This window comes from Vidua macroura, chromosome 17 (assembly GCF_024509145.1).
Source record: "Vidua macroura isolate BioBank_ID:100142 chromosome 17, ASM2450914v1, whole genome shotgun sequence".
In the NCBI taxonomy this organism is placed as follows: Eukaryota; Metazoa; Chordata; class Aves; order Passeriformes; family Viduidae; genus Vidua; species Vidua macroura.
Genome location: NC_071587.1, coordinates 4,013,952 through 4,031,300, shown reverse-complemented (window position 1 = coordinate 4,031,300; position 17,349 = coordinate 4,013,952). Strand labels below are relative to the sequence as shown.

The 17,349-nt window shown below is 43.0% G+C and overlaps 1 protein-coding gene across 1 annotated transcript in view; it reads right to left on the bottom strand.

The window, feature by feature from the left end:
* The window catches only part of PTPRT (protein tyrosine phosphatase receptor type T), a 435,197-nt gene that overhangs the window by 41,075 nt on the left and 376,773 nt on the right, over positions 1 to 17,349 (bottom strand). The window contains exons 16-19 of the mRNA XM_053992839.1: positions 13,963 to 14,010; positions 11,352 to 11,500; positions 5,420 to 5,497; positions 5,181 to 5,216 (exon numbers count right to left, since the gene is read on the bottom strand). Of these exons, the coding sequence (XP_053848814.1) occupies positions 5,181 to 5,216; positions 5,420 to 5,497; positions 11,352 to 11,500; positions 13,963 to 14,010 (311 nt within the window). The remainder of the gene's footprint in view (positions 1 to 5,180; positions 5,217 to 5,419; positions 5,498 to 11,351; positions 11,501 to 13,962; positions 14,011 to 17,349) is intronic.

Here is a 17,349-nt window from a genome sequence, read left to right as displayed (position 1 = left end):
ATGACAGGATTGCTTCTAGTATCAGCAGCTTGTGACAGCAAAGGGTCTTGCCAGCTTGTTTGTTAACCCTTTTCAGTGCCACTCTTACTCCTCATATAAGATGTCCTTTGCCATCTCAGATGTTTTGATTCTGGAAGCTGGTATTTTCATGATCCCCCATCCCTGGAAGTGTCCAAGGCCAGGTTGGATGGGGCTTGGAGCAGCCTGGTCTAGTGGAAGGTGTCCCTGCCCATGGCAGGGGGTGGAAGATGAGCTTTAAAGTTCCTTCCAACTCAAACCATTCTGTAATCAGCTTGAGAGTTCAACTAACATCCTGAAATTTTGTAGAAGACAATAAATTAGTGATTCCCTGTCTCTTACACAATTTGGCTGATTGGGAAACTTTTCAGGTATCTCAGCTCATGTGTTTAGTGTGAAACTGCAGATAAGCCAACGTAACAATGCTGACCTCACATATTCACAAATTCTCCCTGCCTATGAAATGGTGCTTTTTGTGAATGTCTTTGTTGGGGAAATCATCATGAACTTGCTGAAATCCACCCTGAGGTCTCATTGTGCCAAGAAGTAACAGAGTCCAGCATGCAGAGAGGAGCTGGAGCAGAGGTCACTTCAGTGGAATCTTCCCCCATCTGATGAGCAACCCTGACATTGAGTTATTATTGCTTGCCTGCTGCTACACCACCTTGTGTTCTGTACTTTTGTGCTTCTCAGACAAGTAAAATAAATATGTTTGCCTCCACCAAAAAACTGATGAACTTCTCCATAAATGTCACAGATAAGATGAAGAGCAGCTGAGAAATTAGATTGCCAGTCTGGAAGTGGCTCTGTATGATCAGAGCCCTGTGCAACATCCCAGTAAGGCTGCTGGGAGGGGTCCTGCTCCCCCAGAGCACCTTTAGGGATTAAAGCTCTAGATGCTTTTATAGAAATAATTTGTTTTGTAAACATAGTTAGACTGAGAAACGGATATCTGGGCACAGAGTATGATGTTGTCTCCTGACCAGAAAACTCACCCATGCCTCTCAAAACTAAAAGCAAAGCTGCCCTGCTGTGTCACCTTCTACACTGGAGAAGCTTCTCTCAAAACTTTTACTTTAACGTCCACAAATTCCTCCTGTGACTGAAATGACAGGGCTATCATATCTGCTTATATTTTTTATTCTCTTAGCCTTGGCAAGTGATAAGATGTGATAGGACATACTTTGCACAAAATAAATTATGTTTTGAGTGGTGTTTGTGATGGATTTAATTACACACAGAGCCAGTCTCTCCACACTAGAGCAAAGGCTGTCATTTCTTTCATATCTTCCGAGGGTGACTAGAGCATGGCTAATACCTCTTCCCCGTACACCAGGGATATGGTGCGAGATGAAAAATAATTTGCTTTTTTGTGTGTGTCAAGGCTTTATTATATGATAAATACCCAGCTCTAATATTCTATCTACAATACCAACAGTGGTATGGCAAACTGAAGGCAAAACACCATTTATCTAATGATATCAACTGAGCTCTGAAAGGGCACATTCCTTAACAAAGCCTTCTGACAGCAGGCTTGACAGAGCACAGAGGGTGCAGCTTTCATTTCAAAGGCATGAAGAAGCCACACGTCCAAAATTTTTTTTTAAAGTAATTTTTTATAGATTCTAGAACTCTGTAAGAATTGCTTGGTTAACACCAAGCATAAGAGTATTCTAATCTTATAAGAGCATTCTAATAAGAATATTAAAGTATTCTAATATTATAAGAGTATTCTTACCTAAGAGTATTGTGATCTTATAAAAACTATTAGATACACTTTATTCATCAGGTAACATAGAAGAAAATCCTGTTAAAGGTACAAAGAAGATGCTTTGGTGACGTGGGCAATGATTTGGGATTATTTGGTAGAAATGTAACTGTGAAGCTCTTTGGATGTGTAGACCTCACCAAGCCAAATCTCTCTTTGCCTCCTTGGTGAAAAGAGGCTGCCAGACCAACCCACCTTCCAGAGACGTTCAGTTACATCTGGAAAACAAGTGGAAACTTCAAAACAGCACATGAAACTACAAGCCATTAAAGACTGGAAGAGAGGGTTTTTCAGTTCTGCAGGCAGGAAGAAATGTAAGAGAAATTCAGCTCAAGGCCCAGCCTATAAAGGTCTGATCCTTCGGCGCTCACTCTGCCCTTGGCCAACCTCAGCACAGCTAAGTGCTGGGAAAACCTCTCCCACAGCTCCTTATTAGAGCTGACTTGGCCTGGAAGGCTTCTGATGCAACTGAGCAGGTCAAGCCATTGAATTTTTGAGCATCCATTGCATAAAAATCACTCATCCCACAGTAAAAATTCAGTGACAGAGGCACCTGCTAAAGCAGCAATACTGGCTTCTTAACATCTTTGAGTTATTCAGCCTAGGTTGGGGATGTACACAAAGCAGACTGATTAGGAGTGGGCAAAAAAGCTACAGAAGTCTAAAATCCATGGAAAATTTCTATGTCTTTCTAAGCACAGCCAGTTTTTTGTCTGAGACTTTGTGTCAGAGAGCTCTCTCTGCTTGTTCTGCTCATCTGCAAGGCACTAAAATCCCTGTCCTCTCCAGAGGGTAGTGACTCTTGCGAGGATCCTCATGAGCAGCTGGAATAAAAACAAGGCTAAATGTCCTTTCCTGCCAGGAGATGCCAAGGGATGCAAGGGAAGGACATGCTGCTTCCCCTGAAGAGACCGCCCTGAACATCTTCAAGGGCTACTAGACATGAATTTTTCCCCAGAAATAATCCCTAAGGTTGTGCTACCTCACCTTCAAGTGGAAATCTACCTCATTTATTTTAGTGTTAGATATTTCCTTCTCTAGTGAAGATGTTTGAGCAAAACATTTCAAATCCAGAGTTGTCCAGAAGTGGAAGAGAAAATGACTTCACTAAAAACATGCATTAATAAAAAAGCATTAATCAGGAACTGGGATAGAGGCAAATCCCAAATCTCCTGTATCTTACATGTCACAGCCAAGCCTAGGGAGCCATGCAATACTGCAAATATAGAACATTTATTAGCAGAAAGCATAATAGATGGGAACAAACAGTACTGAATTGCAGGTACAGATATTGGTAGTGGGATGACTAATCCCTTTTCAAGATATGTTTTTCTTCCCTGGGAATTAATATTAATAAACATCAAAAATTAAACCTCTTTTGCTCATACAGCAGCATCTGACATCTGATGGATTTGTCTGAGAAGCCAGAACGACAAGGTTTTAATTTGTCTGCAAGTCACAAGATAGAAATTTCTCCAATGTCAGGAGCTGTTTCACAGGCTGTTAACTTCAGGTGGAACTGGGACAGTGACCAGTCTGTGTAATTCATGTCTTAAAAGTGCTCTGTACCTAACTTCCCGTGTGTAAAACGGGGATATCAATCCTTACGCAGATATAGTGCTTAGTAGAAATTTGAAATATTTTTGAATACATAAGTACAAGGCTGGTTAGATTCCTATTTCCTCTTTTTCACCTGTAAAATTTGGGGTTTTAAAAGTTTTGGGGGCTTTTGCTTTGCCAGAAGAAGCACAGAGGGAACCTGTTCATTGCTACTGGAGCTTCAGAGTATGAAGAGTGCAGTTCACACCTTAATTCCATCAGGGCAGAGGGGGAAAAGAGCTCCCCCAAAGAATGGCCAGGATTTCCCAGATCCCAAACACCAGACTGAGTTTGGTATTTTCCATCAAACTGCAGGTCAGGGACTTGCTTTTAAAGCATAGTCAAAAGAGAAACCTGCCTTTAGGCTTTTCTGTTGATTACACTGAGCCTCTGGGAAAGGAGAACAAACCTTCTGGGAAATGGACACCTTTCCTTCCCCAGCCCATTCAGAGGCCTCATTCCTTGCCATCAGCATTTTGGCAGGCAGCAGGATGGATGTGTGTATTGTGGCAGCCCCTCCAAGCCTTTGTGCCAGGCTGTCAACCAAGGAACAGCCACTGGTTGCCGTTTCTTCCTGGTCTGACTGTGGCCCTTCCCCATGTTCTGAGTGATCTTTGAAGCAGTCACGGTAGATTACTGTGTCTGCAAGGAACATTTCTTGTAGATAATCCAAAATGATAAATCCCACTGGCTAGATTCTGATCAGCCACACATCATCTTTCTGCTCCATAGCGGAGGAATTCATAAATCAGAGAATCAGAGAGGTTTGGGTGAGAAGGGAACTCAAAGCTCATCCAGTTCCACCCCTGCCATGGGCAGGGACACCTGCCACTATCCCAGGCTGCTCCAAGCCCTGTCCAGCCTGGCCTTGGACACTTCCAGGGATCCAGGGGCAGCCACAGCTGCTCTGGGCACCCTGTGCCAGGGCCTGCCACCCTCACAGGGGAGAATTTCTTTCTGATATCTTATAGAGCCCTAGAGCAGCCTCTGCCTCTCAGGACCTTTGTTAACCTCTCAAATCCATACCTGACTGCCTGAAAGATTTAGCATTTAACTCTCAGCATACACAGCCACTTCCCAAAACCCAGCCAGGAATTTCTCCAAATAACCTTTATACATGCAACTTCACCCAAAACTGCAGGCTCCCACCTGCTGCAGACATGCAAATCCTCACTCAAATTTGCAACCCTTGAGGCAGGTCCAGCCGAGCCTCACACACTGCACAGGGGGGTGGTTTTGCATGGAATCAGGGTAATTCACACTAGATACAAAGAAGAAACTTTCTATAAAAAGGGGGGCTGAGCACTGGCACAGGTTGCTCAGAGGGGTGGAAGATGCCCCATGCCTGGAAACCGTCCAGGTCGGGTTGGATGGGGCTCTGAGAAATCTGGTCTGTAGGAAAGTGTTCCTGCCCATGCCTAGAGAGCTTTTAAAGATCCCTTCCAACCCGAACTCTTCTGTGGTTCTGTGTCAGCTGCACAGGTACAACCACCTGCAGGAGTCAGAACTTAGCCTAAGGCAAGGCAGCGTGTGGGAAAGGGGCCCAGACACCCAAATCTCATTGGCAAAAAGGAACAATGTATACTTGAAAAAATGACTACACCTTAATTTTTGAATTTTTCTTTCCTTTGAAAGCAATAACAAAACATGAATGAAACAAAAGTTTTCTGATTAACGCACGAGCACGGGATTAATTCTGATTTTGGAAGCCAAACACTTCAGAGTGTTATTTTCATGACACAGAGAGTGTGTTTGCTCTCCAGCTCAGCCCAGCACACCATACCTGTCCTCTTACCTAACAGCGTGGTCGATGGGACGGTGTCTGATGAAACTTTGAGATGGAATTCCGTTCACCCACACGACAGGGATCAATGGAAATCAACAGAGGATCAACAGGAAAAGAAAAGTTACAGAAAATGAAAACAAGGTTAGCTGTGTCTCACACTCAGAAGCCTTGGTCTATTATAGGTTATATTGGGTAACGTACAAAAGCAAAGAAAATTTAGGAATGAAAGAAAAGTCTGGCACTAGTACCTGAGTAGTAGGAATTCAACATAGATTTGCTCTGAAGGGTTTTGCTTTGGACAGAAAATGAACAAGGAGAGGGTGATGCTAGGTAGGAAAGACATAAGGAAAAGACTTTAGACATATATTAAGAGAGAGAAAGAGAACAGGGAGAATGTTCCTCAAAGAACACAGTAATATGGGATATATAAGGCTTATCAAAATGAATTATATTTTTCATTTCAACATGCATATTACATTTATTACATTGTCATCATGATGGATTTTCTTTAATATAAGCACTCCAGACCCCAAATATAGGATTATAGTTACTGTAAATCAATGTGTTCCTAAACAGGATACACACAGAGCTACATTCATAGGTCTATATTCTAAATATTCTTTTTTTTTTTTTTTTTTTAACCAAAGGAGCAAACCTAGGGTTTTGTCTCTAAGAGGAAATTCCTCAAAAATGACCCCCAAAATACAAACTACAGAGAATCAGTATTGACAGTAAAATAAACCTACTAAAACACAATGTACCACAAAAATACACAGGTAGGGTAGCAATTTTTTGGTTAAAACATTACAAGTTTACAAGGGACTTGTTCTTCAACCCAGAACTGTTCATAGCAAATCCTACAATCCCTTCCCCTGTGAGCTGGGTTCTTTCAGCAGGACAAGCATCCTTGCCTTCTCCCATTACAGCAATAACTTTCTTTGGACAAGAATCCACACATTTCCATATTAAACAAATATTTTTTGAAAGGAGGAAGGGCTCAACATCTTCGTGGTAGATTCTTGTCTTGATAGTAAATTTATGAGGCTGGTTTATACCTACAGCAGCAAACATGCACATTCTTATGGTAATCCATCATTTTTCAAGGCATATTCTTTTGTTATCACTCTGCATTCACTCTCAGAGTTACAGGCATTTATATATCTCCTCCTCAGAATGCTGGGAAACAAGCTAACACAAATCTCAGTATATCAGAAAGATGACAACAGATAACACAGGAAAAACTATTCCATAGCCCAACAGAAGTAGATAAAACTCAGTGTACATCAAAGTAAATTCAGAAGCAATTTTTTGTATCTATGGAGCAAACACTGCTTAAAAATTTCAAGTTGTGCTGTGGGGAAACTCAAAGAAGTCACTGGTCTAGGGAGCTCCATAAAATCAGAATTACCTCCTGAGCTGTTTATAATCATCTAGTTCATGAACTCGCTCTTGTTCTGCATTCTCACACGTTATTTTCAGACCTACATGACTTTGAACACATTAAAACAATCAAATTCCTCATGGTTTGGTCTGCTGGAGCTCTGTCCCGGCTGCCTTAAGTGATAAAATTCCTCTGGTTTGGGCCTCTTGCACTTGATCAGCCTAAATCAGACCCTTCTCTCACCACACTTAGGACGTGGCCATGTTTCAGATAACATAAAATAAGATCAGTTGGTTTGCCCAGTGTCACAGGGCAAGGCCACGCTCAGGGCTTGGGCCAGGACTCAAGTTTTTCTGGAATTTGGGAGTATAAAAGAACATGCTGCATTTGGGAGTACAAAAGGCCATACTGCCCTTCCAGAGCTGCCGAGGATGAACTTCCAGATAAACACCTCATGTCAGTGAGTTTGATTAAAGATGTGACCAACTGAGGTTTATGACATGAACTGTGTTTGTGACACGGGGATGTGACTTTCAGAGTCAGACTAAAAAGGAGGGAAAAATCCCCAAACAAACCCAAACAAAACCAAGAAAATACCCAACCCAAGACCAAAACTAATGAAAAACCAAACCAAAACACTAAACAAAAACAAAATTCCCCCAAAACCCACAAACACAAAAGCAAAGTTTCTTAAAACTTTGGAGAATTTGTTCCTGAAATCAGTCAGGTTGTATAATGAGATGTATACACAGGGCTGCTTTCTAACTAGCATTTCTTACAGGCACTCGGGTCTGTAATCAAAGGAAACACGTCCAGAGAGGATTTCACATCAGGGTAGAGATTAAGACTTCATTAAAAATTCTCTTTGTGCTCCCTGGAGTGGCACGTGAGGCCACACAGATCCCTCCAGTCATGCAGAGTGGTGAAGGCTCCTTCTTATTCTGAAAATTATTCTTTAATTTTTATAATATTTCCTAAACTAGCAAACCCATAAAAATCCCATGAAAGCCAGTAAAAGGGAATTTAGTACATTTTCCTTTTATGCCTTTGATAAAATGTGAGTTTATCTTTTATTTTTAAATTATTTGAAGAATTCTTGTACTACAAGGAGCATTTCATGTCTATGACCCTACAAGTTCTTAGACTGCATTTGGCAGGTCACCTAATTATGAGTGAAAATTATCTATGGGGCAGGAGTAAGAACTACATCTTGCTGTGTTTGTCTTTTGTGAAGACCTTTGCATCTCACTCATCATATAATCATGAAGGATTGTGGAAAGGTGTGAATTTTGATGTTTCTTGGAAGAAATGGACCCCTTAAACCCTGAGTGCCACTTGCCTACACCTCCCTCTCATCTTCTTGTTCTCATAAGTGAAATCACACTGACTTGGTAACTTATGGTAGTGGTTCCTACTGCAGCACTCAGTTCCCCACTTCCAGAATGTTCTGCCTGAAGCATTAAAGCCACTCCTCCATCTGTGTCCCTCCTGCAGGGTGTCTGGAGAGCTGTCTGCCCCCAAACTGAGATGTCACACAGGTAAAACACACCTTAATAAATCAGTCTCCAGCAAAACTGGTTGCATTTTAATGGATTAAATCCTCAGAATGAAACAGCTCCTGCCAGAACCCCTGCAAGGATGTCAGGATGCCTCTGCTGGGGACAGGGAATTCTCCTGGACAAGGCTGGTCCATGGCACCTGAGCACTGTCAAGAAGAGCAGTTCCTTTGTGCAGAGCACATCAGTGCATCCCTGCTGAGCCGATCCACTGCTGCTCGTCCCATCACTGCCAAACTGCTCCTGATTTCTGCATGGTCACAAACCCCTGCACACTTTTCTGGTCAGTGCAGACACTGGGGGGCAAATTTAGATCCACTTTGTTTCCCATTTCCCATCTTGTTTCATAATAACCCTGCCCTGAGCCAGTGTCTACACGTGACTGTGCTGCTTCCCAACATTCCTGCACTGCCAGGGCCATCACCTGCCTTTAATGGAGTTGGGATATATGGTTATCTTAAAAAAACCCCAGATATCTGAGGAAATGACCAACTGTGATTGTTCATAATCCCCAAGTAAAAGCAGACAAGCTGGAACAGCCATAGACCAATCTCAGTTTTACCAAACACCTTCTCTGATTCTGTGGAGTGTCAGAGATGGAGGCTGAGTCCAAAAAATCCCTTTAATTTCAACACCTGTATGTATCAGTGAGAATCCTGCCAGGATAACAACTAACATTGCAGAATGGAAAGAGGGATGAGGGGCTTTGCTTCGGGCCAGGAAAGATAAATACCTGATTCACTTCCTCTTTTCAGCAAGACCTGAGGTCTTGATGCCTCAACAGAAAACAAGGGGCTGATAAGGAGGGCAGCTGTTCATTTTTTATCTCCCTCATGGTGCAGAGCACCAGGCAGCACCCTTGAAAGTGGGATTTTTAAATCTAACTAATTAAGAAAATAGTCCTGTGTGGTGGCAGGGCAGGGACACAGGGTAAGCACCAGCAGGAGGATGGACAGGACTCACCCAGGAGCAGACCAGTGGCCAGCTGGAGAGAGCATGGGAAGAGAAAAGCTTCTGTAGGCACTCAATGAATTTGTTCTGTCTGAAAAGTTATCAGAATTATTGTGACAGAAAGTAAAAACTGGAGGCAAGGACACAAGCCCTACAAGGACATTGTGTCCTGCAGGTAAAGTTGCCTGCAAGTCATTCAATAACTGAGGCATCCTACTTAGCAAATTGTCTTGTTCTGTTTGATTGCTTTTGTGAGCTGGCAAGGTGATCCTGGCATTGAAAACACTTTGCTTCTCTTGGTGGGCTCTTCTTCCAAAAGGAGAGGGGCATTTCCACATCCCTGCTACAGCCAGCTCAGGCTCCCACAGCTGAGGGCAGGATGGAGAGGGTGACTGCCCATCATGGGATGCTGGAAATGCTATTTACTGTTGGCAGGCAAAAAAAAAAATTAAGAAGGAATCTGACTGCTGCTTAAGACAGTTGATTTCAACAGCTCTGGTGGATAAACCCTGTAAAACTCTATTAGTTAACAGGAAGGTTAAGAAATAATCCTATTATGTTATTCCAAAGTAGGCCTGCATAGAACCCACAAGTATTAAACTCCATTAAGGCAATTTATTTTATTTTTCTTTTCAAGGAATTCTTTTACTCACAAGATTCCTGTATCAGCATGTGCACACTACTGCACAGAACTTACCTCCAGCACCTCAGCATCCTGGACTTGGCAGTAAAAAATTTGGAGAAATCATGAAGGTTTATTGATAATTCTTTCTCATAGATATAAAGAAGAAAAAAAAAAAATCCACCCATGGCTGACTCAGGTTATAGGGGAAGGCAGTGATAATCTGCAGAGATGTCAGACAAGTAAAGATCTAACTGATTAAAAAAATTGAAAACCTGGAGTGCTGTTTCTTTATAAAATTTGATACATCATATTTTCTACAGTTGCCATTTCAAGCAAATTACTCAGCTGTTTTAATTAGTCTGTCAAAATAACAAAGGTGGGGGAAAAGATGAGGTCACATTTCAAGCTTGTCTCTTTTCTCATTTTCTGGTTAGAAAAAGAATCCCCAAACTTTCAGAAACCCAGATTCTGAGGGAAGTGTTAAACACTTGACTTTCCCCACACACTCCAGCCAAGCTGCCTCTGCTGTTTCAGGGATGGCTGATCCAGCACTGCTGTTCTCCTGGCCTTCAGAGATATGAACCCCACAGAACTCTTGCTGCCTCCTTAGGACACAGCTACTCAGCACCTGAGAAAATTAGATCTTGACTGAAGTCAATTTAATATCAGAGAAAATTGTTCCCTGCCAGCCTTGGCTGTCCCAGACACCTATTTATCCATCTCACAGGTGAGCCACACAAAATGGAAGTAGCAGCACATGCAGATGGAATTTGACATGACCTGCAGAGAGGGGAAGGAAGAATTCACTCAACCCATTCCACTCAGTTTCAGATTACAAGGGGGAGGTTTCAATGATAAAACCACATTTTTTCTATCATGAGCACTTCCATTTTAGAAATTAGGGAAAAAAACCCTTCACTAAAGATGCTTAATAAAGACAAGAGTTTTAGTACACACTTGAGTTTCAGAGCTGTCCCTTGTCCAAACTAACAGGCTGAGTGTCAAAAGAAGGAGTGACATGCCCATAGTGTCTAAGTTTAAATTTATTTAATACGAAAAAGGTTTACAAATCCACCATGCAATCCACCATGCACTCAACCTGGATCTAGTGAGGCTAAAGTAGGACTTGGTGCTGCTTTACCCACAAAACTCTTTTAGCTACAGAGGTCTGAGTGGTTTACAAATGTTAACTAAGATCAGTTTTACTGAACCCGTGTGAAAAATAAACCGAGGACACAGACAAAGGAAGAAATGTTGTCTTTCCATTCCAGTTCTCTAGCCAGGAGACCAGGCCTTCTTTCATAACAATTTAATACAGAAAATGTTTTTTCATCCCACAAGTAGCTAAGGGATTTGACTCTTCTACTCACAAAGGAAAAGTATTTCTAAACAACAAATAAACATGTGCCTCTTATTCTGATGCAGTTATTAGAACAGACTTTATCAATTATTCTCAGTAGATTTGGACCCAGAGGAATGTTCTCCACCTGTCTGACAGTGAAACCAGGGGCAGTCTCAGAGACATTCCAGATTTCTATGGAGCTTTTGCAAAGATTGCTATCACTGCCATTCCTAACTCCTCAACACTGTGCCCAAAGGAATAGGTCCTTTTAAGAACCCAGAGCTCTCCAAGGGGGTCATATCCATTGCAAGCAAGTTAAACTTACTGAATCCATTAACATCTTGGCAGCTGGAAGAAAAAGCTTCTTCATTGTGAACAGCACTGAGTTTGGTGGAGGTCTTGTCAGAAGTAGCCACAGGACCCATCTCTCTCTGCGTGCTGGTCTGAGTCTCCTTCTGCTTCTTGGCTAGCTTCCTTTGGGTGGTTTGGAGAGGGGAGAAAGCAAGGTCAGTTTGCCCTTCTTAAAAGCAAAGCAACGGCAAAATATTCTGACAAAATTACCCCACTTGGTCAGACATGCAAGGCACGTGACAAACCGCACGCCAGGAAACCCCAGAGGCTTTTAATGCAACTTCTGGAGCGCAACAAATATCGTGATACCAGCCTGGAGCTCTCCCTCCCAGTCACTCATCTGGCACAAACCTGCATCACCCCAGCAGTGGGAGTGCTACCTCAGCCTTGGAGAGGGTGGAACAGGTACAAACCCTGGAGCAGGTTTGGAGGGGGTGGAACAGGTACAAACCCTGGAGCAGGTTTGGAGGGGGTGGAACAGGTACAAACCCTGGAGCAGGTTTGGAGGGGGTGGAACAGGTACAAACCCTGGAGCAGGTGCCTTGGAGGGGGTGGAACAGGTACAAACCCTGGAGCAGGTTTGGAGGGGGTGGAACAGGTACAAACCCTGGAGCAGGTTTGGAGAGGGTGGAACAGGTACAAACCCTGGAGCAGGTGCCTTGGAGAAGGTGGAACAGGTCCAGCCCCCAGAGCGGGTGCCACGCGCTCCAGGAGGAGCAGAGGGCTCGGGATGGGAGCACTGCTCACTCCAGGGACCAGGACATCTGCATCCATCCCCTGGGATGCTCTTTGAGGGAGTGTGAGACCTGGCTCTGTGCCACCTGAGAGCTGGAGCAGAGTTCTGTCCTGTCCCCAAGCACAGCAGTGAGGGCAGCAGCCTCCTGGAACTGCTCTGGGATACACCCTGGAACTGCTCTGGGATCCCCAGCCAGGGAAGGGTGGGGCATGCTGAAGGTTGAAGTTGTTTTAGCAATGTCCAAATATGGCCCTATTCTGGGAAAATGGGGCTTTTTTTTTTGTTTTGAGGAGACAGCAAAAACTTTGTCAAAAGCAGAAAGGCTGCCTGCTTTCAAAACACTGACAAAGCTGAGAACATAAGAGGCTCCTCTTTTGCAAACACAGAGCATAATAAAATGGAGAGAAGCAGGAAAAGTGAGCTGCTAAGCTTCCACTGACATTTGACTGCCCTGTGCTTCATTCGTATCAGAGAGCAAAACCCTTTAAAAATGAATGTGTGACATTCTACAATCCACACCTTGAAAAAATATCACACAAATCCCTAGCACCAGCAAAGAACTTTGCTTACACCACTTCCCTAGATAAGAAAATAAAATAAAAAGGAGAAAAACAGATTACTGTAAGAAGGAGCTTTAGTTTTCTTTTTCTTCTCCAACTCAAAGAAAAAAAATCCTAACAACTAAATCATTTTGCAAAGAGGTTTTTCTTCTCTAAAACAACATGCTTATGGTAAGTACTACCCATCTTTTAAACTTAATTAGATTAAAAAAAAAAAAAAGGTACTCCTTCCAACATAGTCTAACAGACTCTATTTATGCCCAGAACATGTCAGAGTGGCATTTACAGGGAAGTTCAAGCACGTAGCTGAGCCCCAGCCTTCAGGTGATGAGCAGCTTGACCACTAATACTTGTTTGGAAAGAAGGGTCAAAGAGAGCTAAATCCTTTGCCTAAGTCTGTGGGAAGAGCCTGTTTTAAAGAAAGATAATCCAGATCAGGAGAGCACAGATTCATGGCAAAAAACTTGGATGTTTGCTGCAAACTTTTGAACAAACACATCTGTCTCATCTGCTCAGCCAGTTGGGGTTCAGCCGTTTACAATTAGTGGTTCCAATCCAAGCCCAGAGCTGTTCAAATTGGGTCCATCATCCCAGGGGGCTTACTCAGATCTCCCAAAACCCTCTCGGTGTATCCACTTGTGCAGATGAAGATGCAAAGAGGGGAGCAGTCCTTGAGAGATGAAGCAAAAAGCTGCTGTTTAATGATGCTAAAAGCTTCGCTTCCAGTGTTCAGCAGCGTTGGCACAGGCAGATTTAGGAGCCATGAGCTGCAGACATGGGAGCCCCTGCGTTTTTGTGCTGTGGTACCTGGGGTAACTAAAGTAGCCTTGAAGTGTGTTAACCCTGCCGTGTGGATCTTGTAATCCTGGTGGCTTGCTAATCGTACGTGCCTCTGTGAATCCTTTGGCAACAGGAATTAAAATCACTCAGTGGGAAACACTAACCCAAAAAGCAGATATCCTTAATAACAAGCACTCTGGACTGCTGGGGTGAGCCACTACAGACCATGACTCCGATGGTTGAAAATGGTGAGTCAAAAGGGGCGACTTCCTCATTCAGTGAAAGTTAAATTATTTGTGGCAATAATTATCTGTGAGTCCCCATTGCCTGGTATCTTTTCGGAAATGCCAACAGGCTACAAAGAGCAGGAATTGGCAAACTTGTTTTGTCTTTGAGTGAATGAGCAACAACATTTCTGCATGTCCTAGGCAGGAAAAAAATAACCCCAAACCCAAGCCCCTTAGTCCCCAAAGGCCTGCTTACAAAAGCCCTATGCAAAGGAGTTCTACCTGGTCCTGTAGAAGACAGAGAGGCCCCTAAAACATTGGCTTGAATGCCTAAAAAGAAAAGGTGACATGAGTTTAAAGTTCTCAATCTACCTCGCACACACAACCCAGGTCTGCATCTGAAAATGCTACAATTTTCTTTCAACAGTGCCTTATCAGTTTCCACCTTTCTCCCTCTCTGTTGCAAGAATGTAAAAATTCTTCGTCTAAATTTAGAGGGAAAAGGAAGACAGATCTCTTTTGAGGATTTCAGAGCTAAGCTTGCCAGACACATCAAGGGGCTCTCAGTTTCTAAACGTGCCTTTTCTGCTGCCGTTCTGTGTCTGGAGAGAGTGGCAGCACAGGACTAAGCCTATTTGGTCCTTACCATCATTATAATTCATAGAAAAGATTATAAAATCAAATGACTAGCACTTTCCAGAATGTTAGGGATGTGACTTAAAACCCACAGCTAGGTAGAGGTTTATTTCCCAGCACGTCAAAACGTCTTTTGGAAATGGAAAAGCATTTATCTAGAAATGCTGTTTCCAAAAATAGGGCGCTCCAAGAGATCTCTGTGAATCACTGACAAGCCACGCCGGTGACACGGCTCCCGCTGTCCCCACTGCCCTGCACAGAGCCACTGCAACACCCCAACAAAGCTGCTCTGGGAGCATCAGTGTCAGTCATGGGCTGGCTGCGTGCCCAGCGTGTCCCCAGCACAGCTGACACCCCTCACGGAGCAGACACTTCCCCACTCATGCATTATGCAGCTGAAAGGGGAGGAAATAAAGGACCAGGCAGATACTGGGGAGAAGAGTCTGATACAATCGACACAGAATGTCAGGATGTGAATAAAATGATCTTAATGCTGGTTTACATTCAAGGGTAAAGGAAACGTGGCAAGAAGGAAGCAGGAGTCCATGGATGGAGTTTACTGCGTTGCTCTTTTCAGTTTGAGAAGGTTTGGAGATGAAGAGATGATGTTTGCAAGCACCACACACACAGAGGAGGTATGAGACAGAAAGATGCTCAAAGTTGAGTGAAAAAATAAAACCAGCTGTATAATCAGGCAGTTGATGCTGACCCCACTAAAGCAAGGAGAAAAGCCATTGGCAGTGAACACAAGTGTGAATTTGGGGGGAAAAATCTTGGAGATTTGATTTGATTATTTTTTGAAATTTCTACTCATATCAGAGACTAGACATAAAATCTGAAGCACTATATTAAAATTGTGGGAGTTCTACTTAAACAGTCAAGAAATGCAAACTTGGTATCAAGCACAAACTGTTTCCTGCCACGGGCATTAATCAGGAAGCTCCAGCAATATTTTCTGTTAGAAGTATCTGCAGGATCAGATTCCTGTTTCATGGAGGTTTGGATGACTGTCAGGGATTATTTTTTAAAAGCAGCTTCAAACTCTTCTCTAACTTTTTCTATCAATTCTACATGCATGAACATTAAATCTATAACTGCCACTCCTGGAGCACTCTTGTGCAGGTACATTGACAGATTTAATTTGAGATGTTTCACCAGGATGGATTTTGTACACTGTGGTGTAGATTTGCATGCACAGGTAATTTAGACATTAGGTATAGATCATGTAAGTTAAACGTGAAATTTCCTCCTACAGACACAAATTGCATATTGCCCTCATTTTCAATAAGCAATTTGAGAAAGTAGAAAAAAAAAATTCCTTTTAGAGAATTGTGCATAGCAAACTCTAGGAGTACACCTGCAATTTGTGATGGAATCTGCTCCAATTCAAGGCAGGCAGTGATGAGCCATGCAAATCCCAGGGAGCACTGGCCAAACAACAGATCTATTGGAAAGGATCTCCATGCCCTAAACCTGTGGTTGATGACAAATCCAGTTTGGGAGAATGGTTTCATGCTGGTTTAAAACTAAGGGCACGGCACTATAATCTGGGTGATCCTGTTGCTCTGACTGAGGATTGGAGAGGGCTCTGCTGCAACACTGCTCTTCAAATCAGACGTGTGCTACAGGGGCTCACACGAAGGAGGACACGAAAGGTAAAACTGGAGAACATGGTCTACAAGCAGCGGCCAAAGGCAATGTGGACCATTAATCTAGAGAAGAGAAAATCAAATAGGGCTGATAGGTCTTCAGACATGAAAAGACACCAGAGGGGAGCTGTTCCCACTGCCTGCAGGGGCTGGGGAATGGGAAGCTCTGGGGAAGGCTGTTCATTTTAAACTGGGGGAGAGCTCTGTGCAGGAGGAGCTGGACATGCTGGTCACTAGAGGGTGTGAACAGAGCCAGAGGAGTGGGAGCTCAGAGCAGTGCTCTGTCACACAGTGGGGGACCTGCTCCATGCTGCAGATTAAATGTGTGCTTGCTCACCTGCCCCTCCTGAACCTGCTTTTAACACCAGGCTGTGGCAGCAGCAGAGGGAGGTTGCTGCAGTAAAGGTGTAGGAAAGGTCTAGTGAAGAGCAAAGGCCAATGTCACAGAGCAAACTTCACAGGACAGGAGAAAGTGGAGATAAGTCAAAAGATGCCCTGAGCGTTTCGTACTGTGGGTACACAAGCACAGGCTCTTGAGAGTATGATCTAAGCTTCACTTGATCAAATTAATCACTGCTTGTGGGGGATTTATTTTTATTTATATTTTGTTTTTAGCTTTACTTACAACCAGAGAAAGTTTAGACAAGCCAGGTGCACGTAGGAGCCATCCAGTATAAGTCTCTGCTGGTAGAGACACCCACAAATCCTGCCCTCTGCAAGGCTTAGGCTTACAATCACCATACAGACACGTTCTAAAGAACATCTCATTTACTTTCTGCATTTTGATATATTATTTTTTTAATTTGCTTTCATTAGACAGGCATAGCCACTGATTAATGATCCTGTTTTTCCATCATCTGATGAGAAAAGCACCTAATGAGAATGTTTCTTCTTAAAATCCTGATTTAGCAAGCTGACCTGTGCAGGCAGATCCCACCATCCATGGAAATACATGGAGATATTTATGTATGAATGTGGTTATACAGAGGTACACTTCTAAATAAAATAAAGGGATTTTTTTCTTTTCAAATGTCCCACAGATGGTGGCAATAAATTCAGCATAAACTTTGCTATCTCAAAAAATCTAAGTATAAATTTAGCTCAATAACCTTTGCAATCTCTCCCAAACTCCCAGCTAAAACCACTCAACAATTAAAATAGGTGTGAAATTCCAGTGGGAGTTGAAGGGGCTTCCTACATTGCAATCATTTCCTTGGAGCTCTGGGCAGTTCAGGGGAAAAGGAAAACATCCTGGCCATTGAGTGCCCTTTTCTTATAAATAACATTAAACTGAGTGCTCGTAACACATACATGAATCTCTGTATTTCCAGAAATTCTTCCCTGGTCTCATATTGCTCTTGATTAAATTTCATTCTGCAGCCAT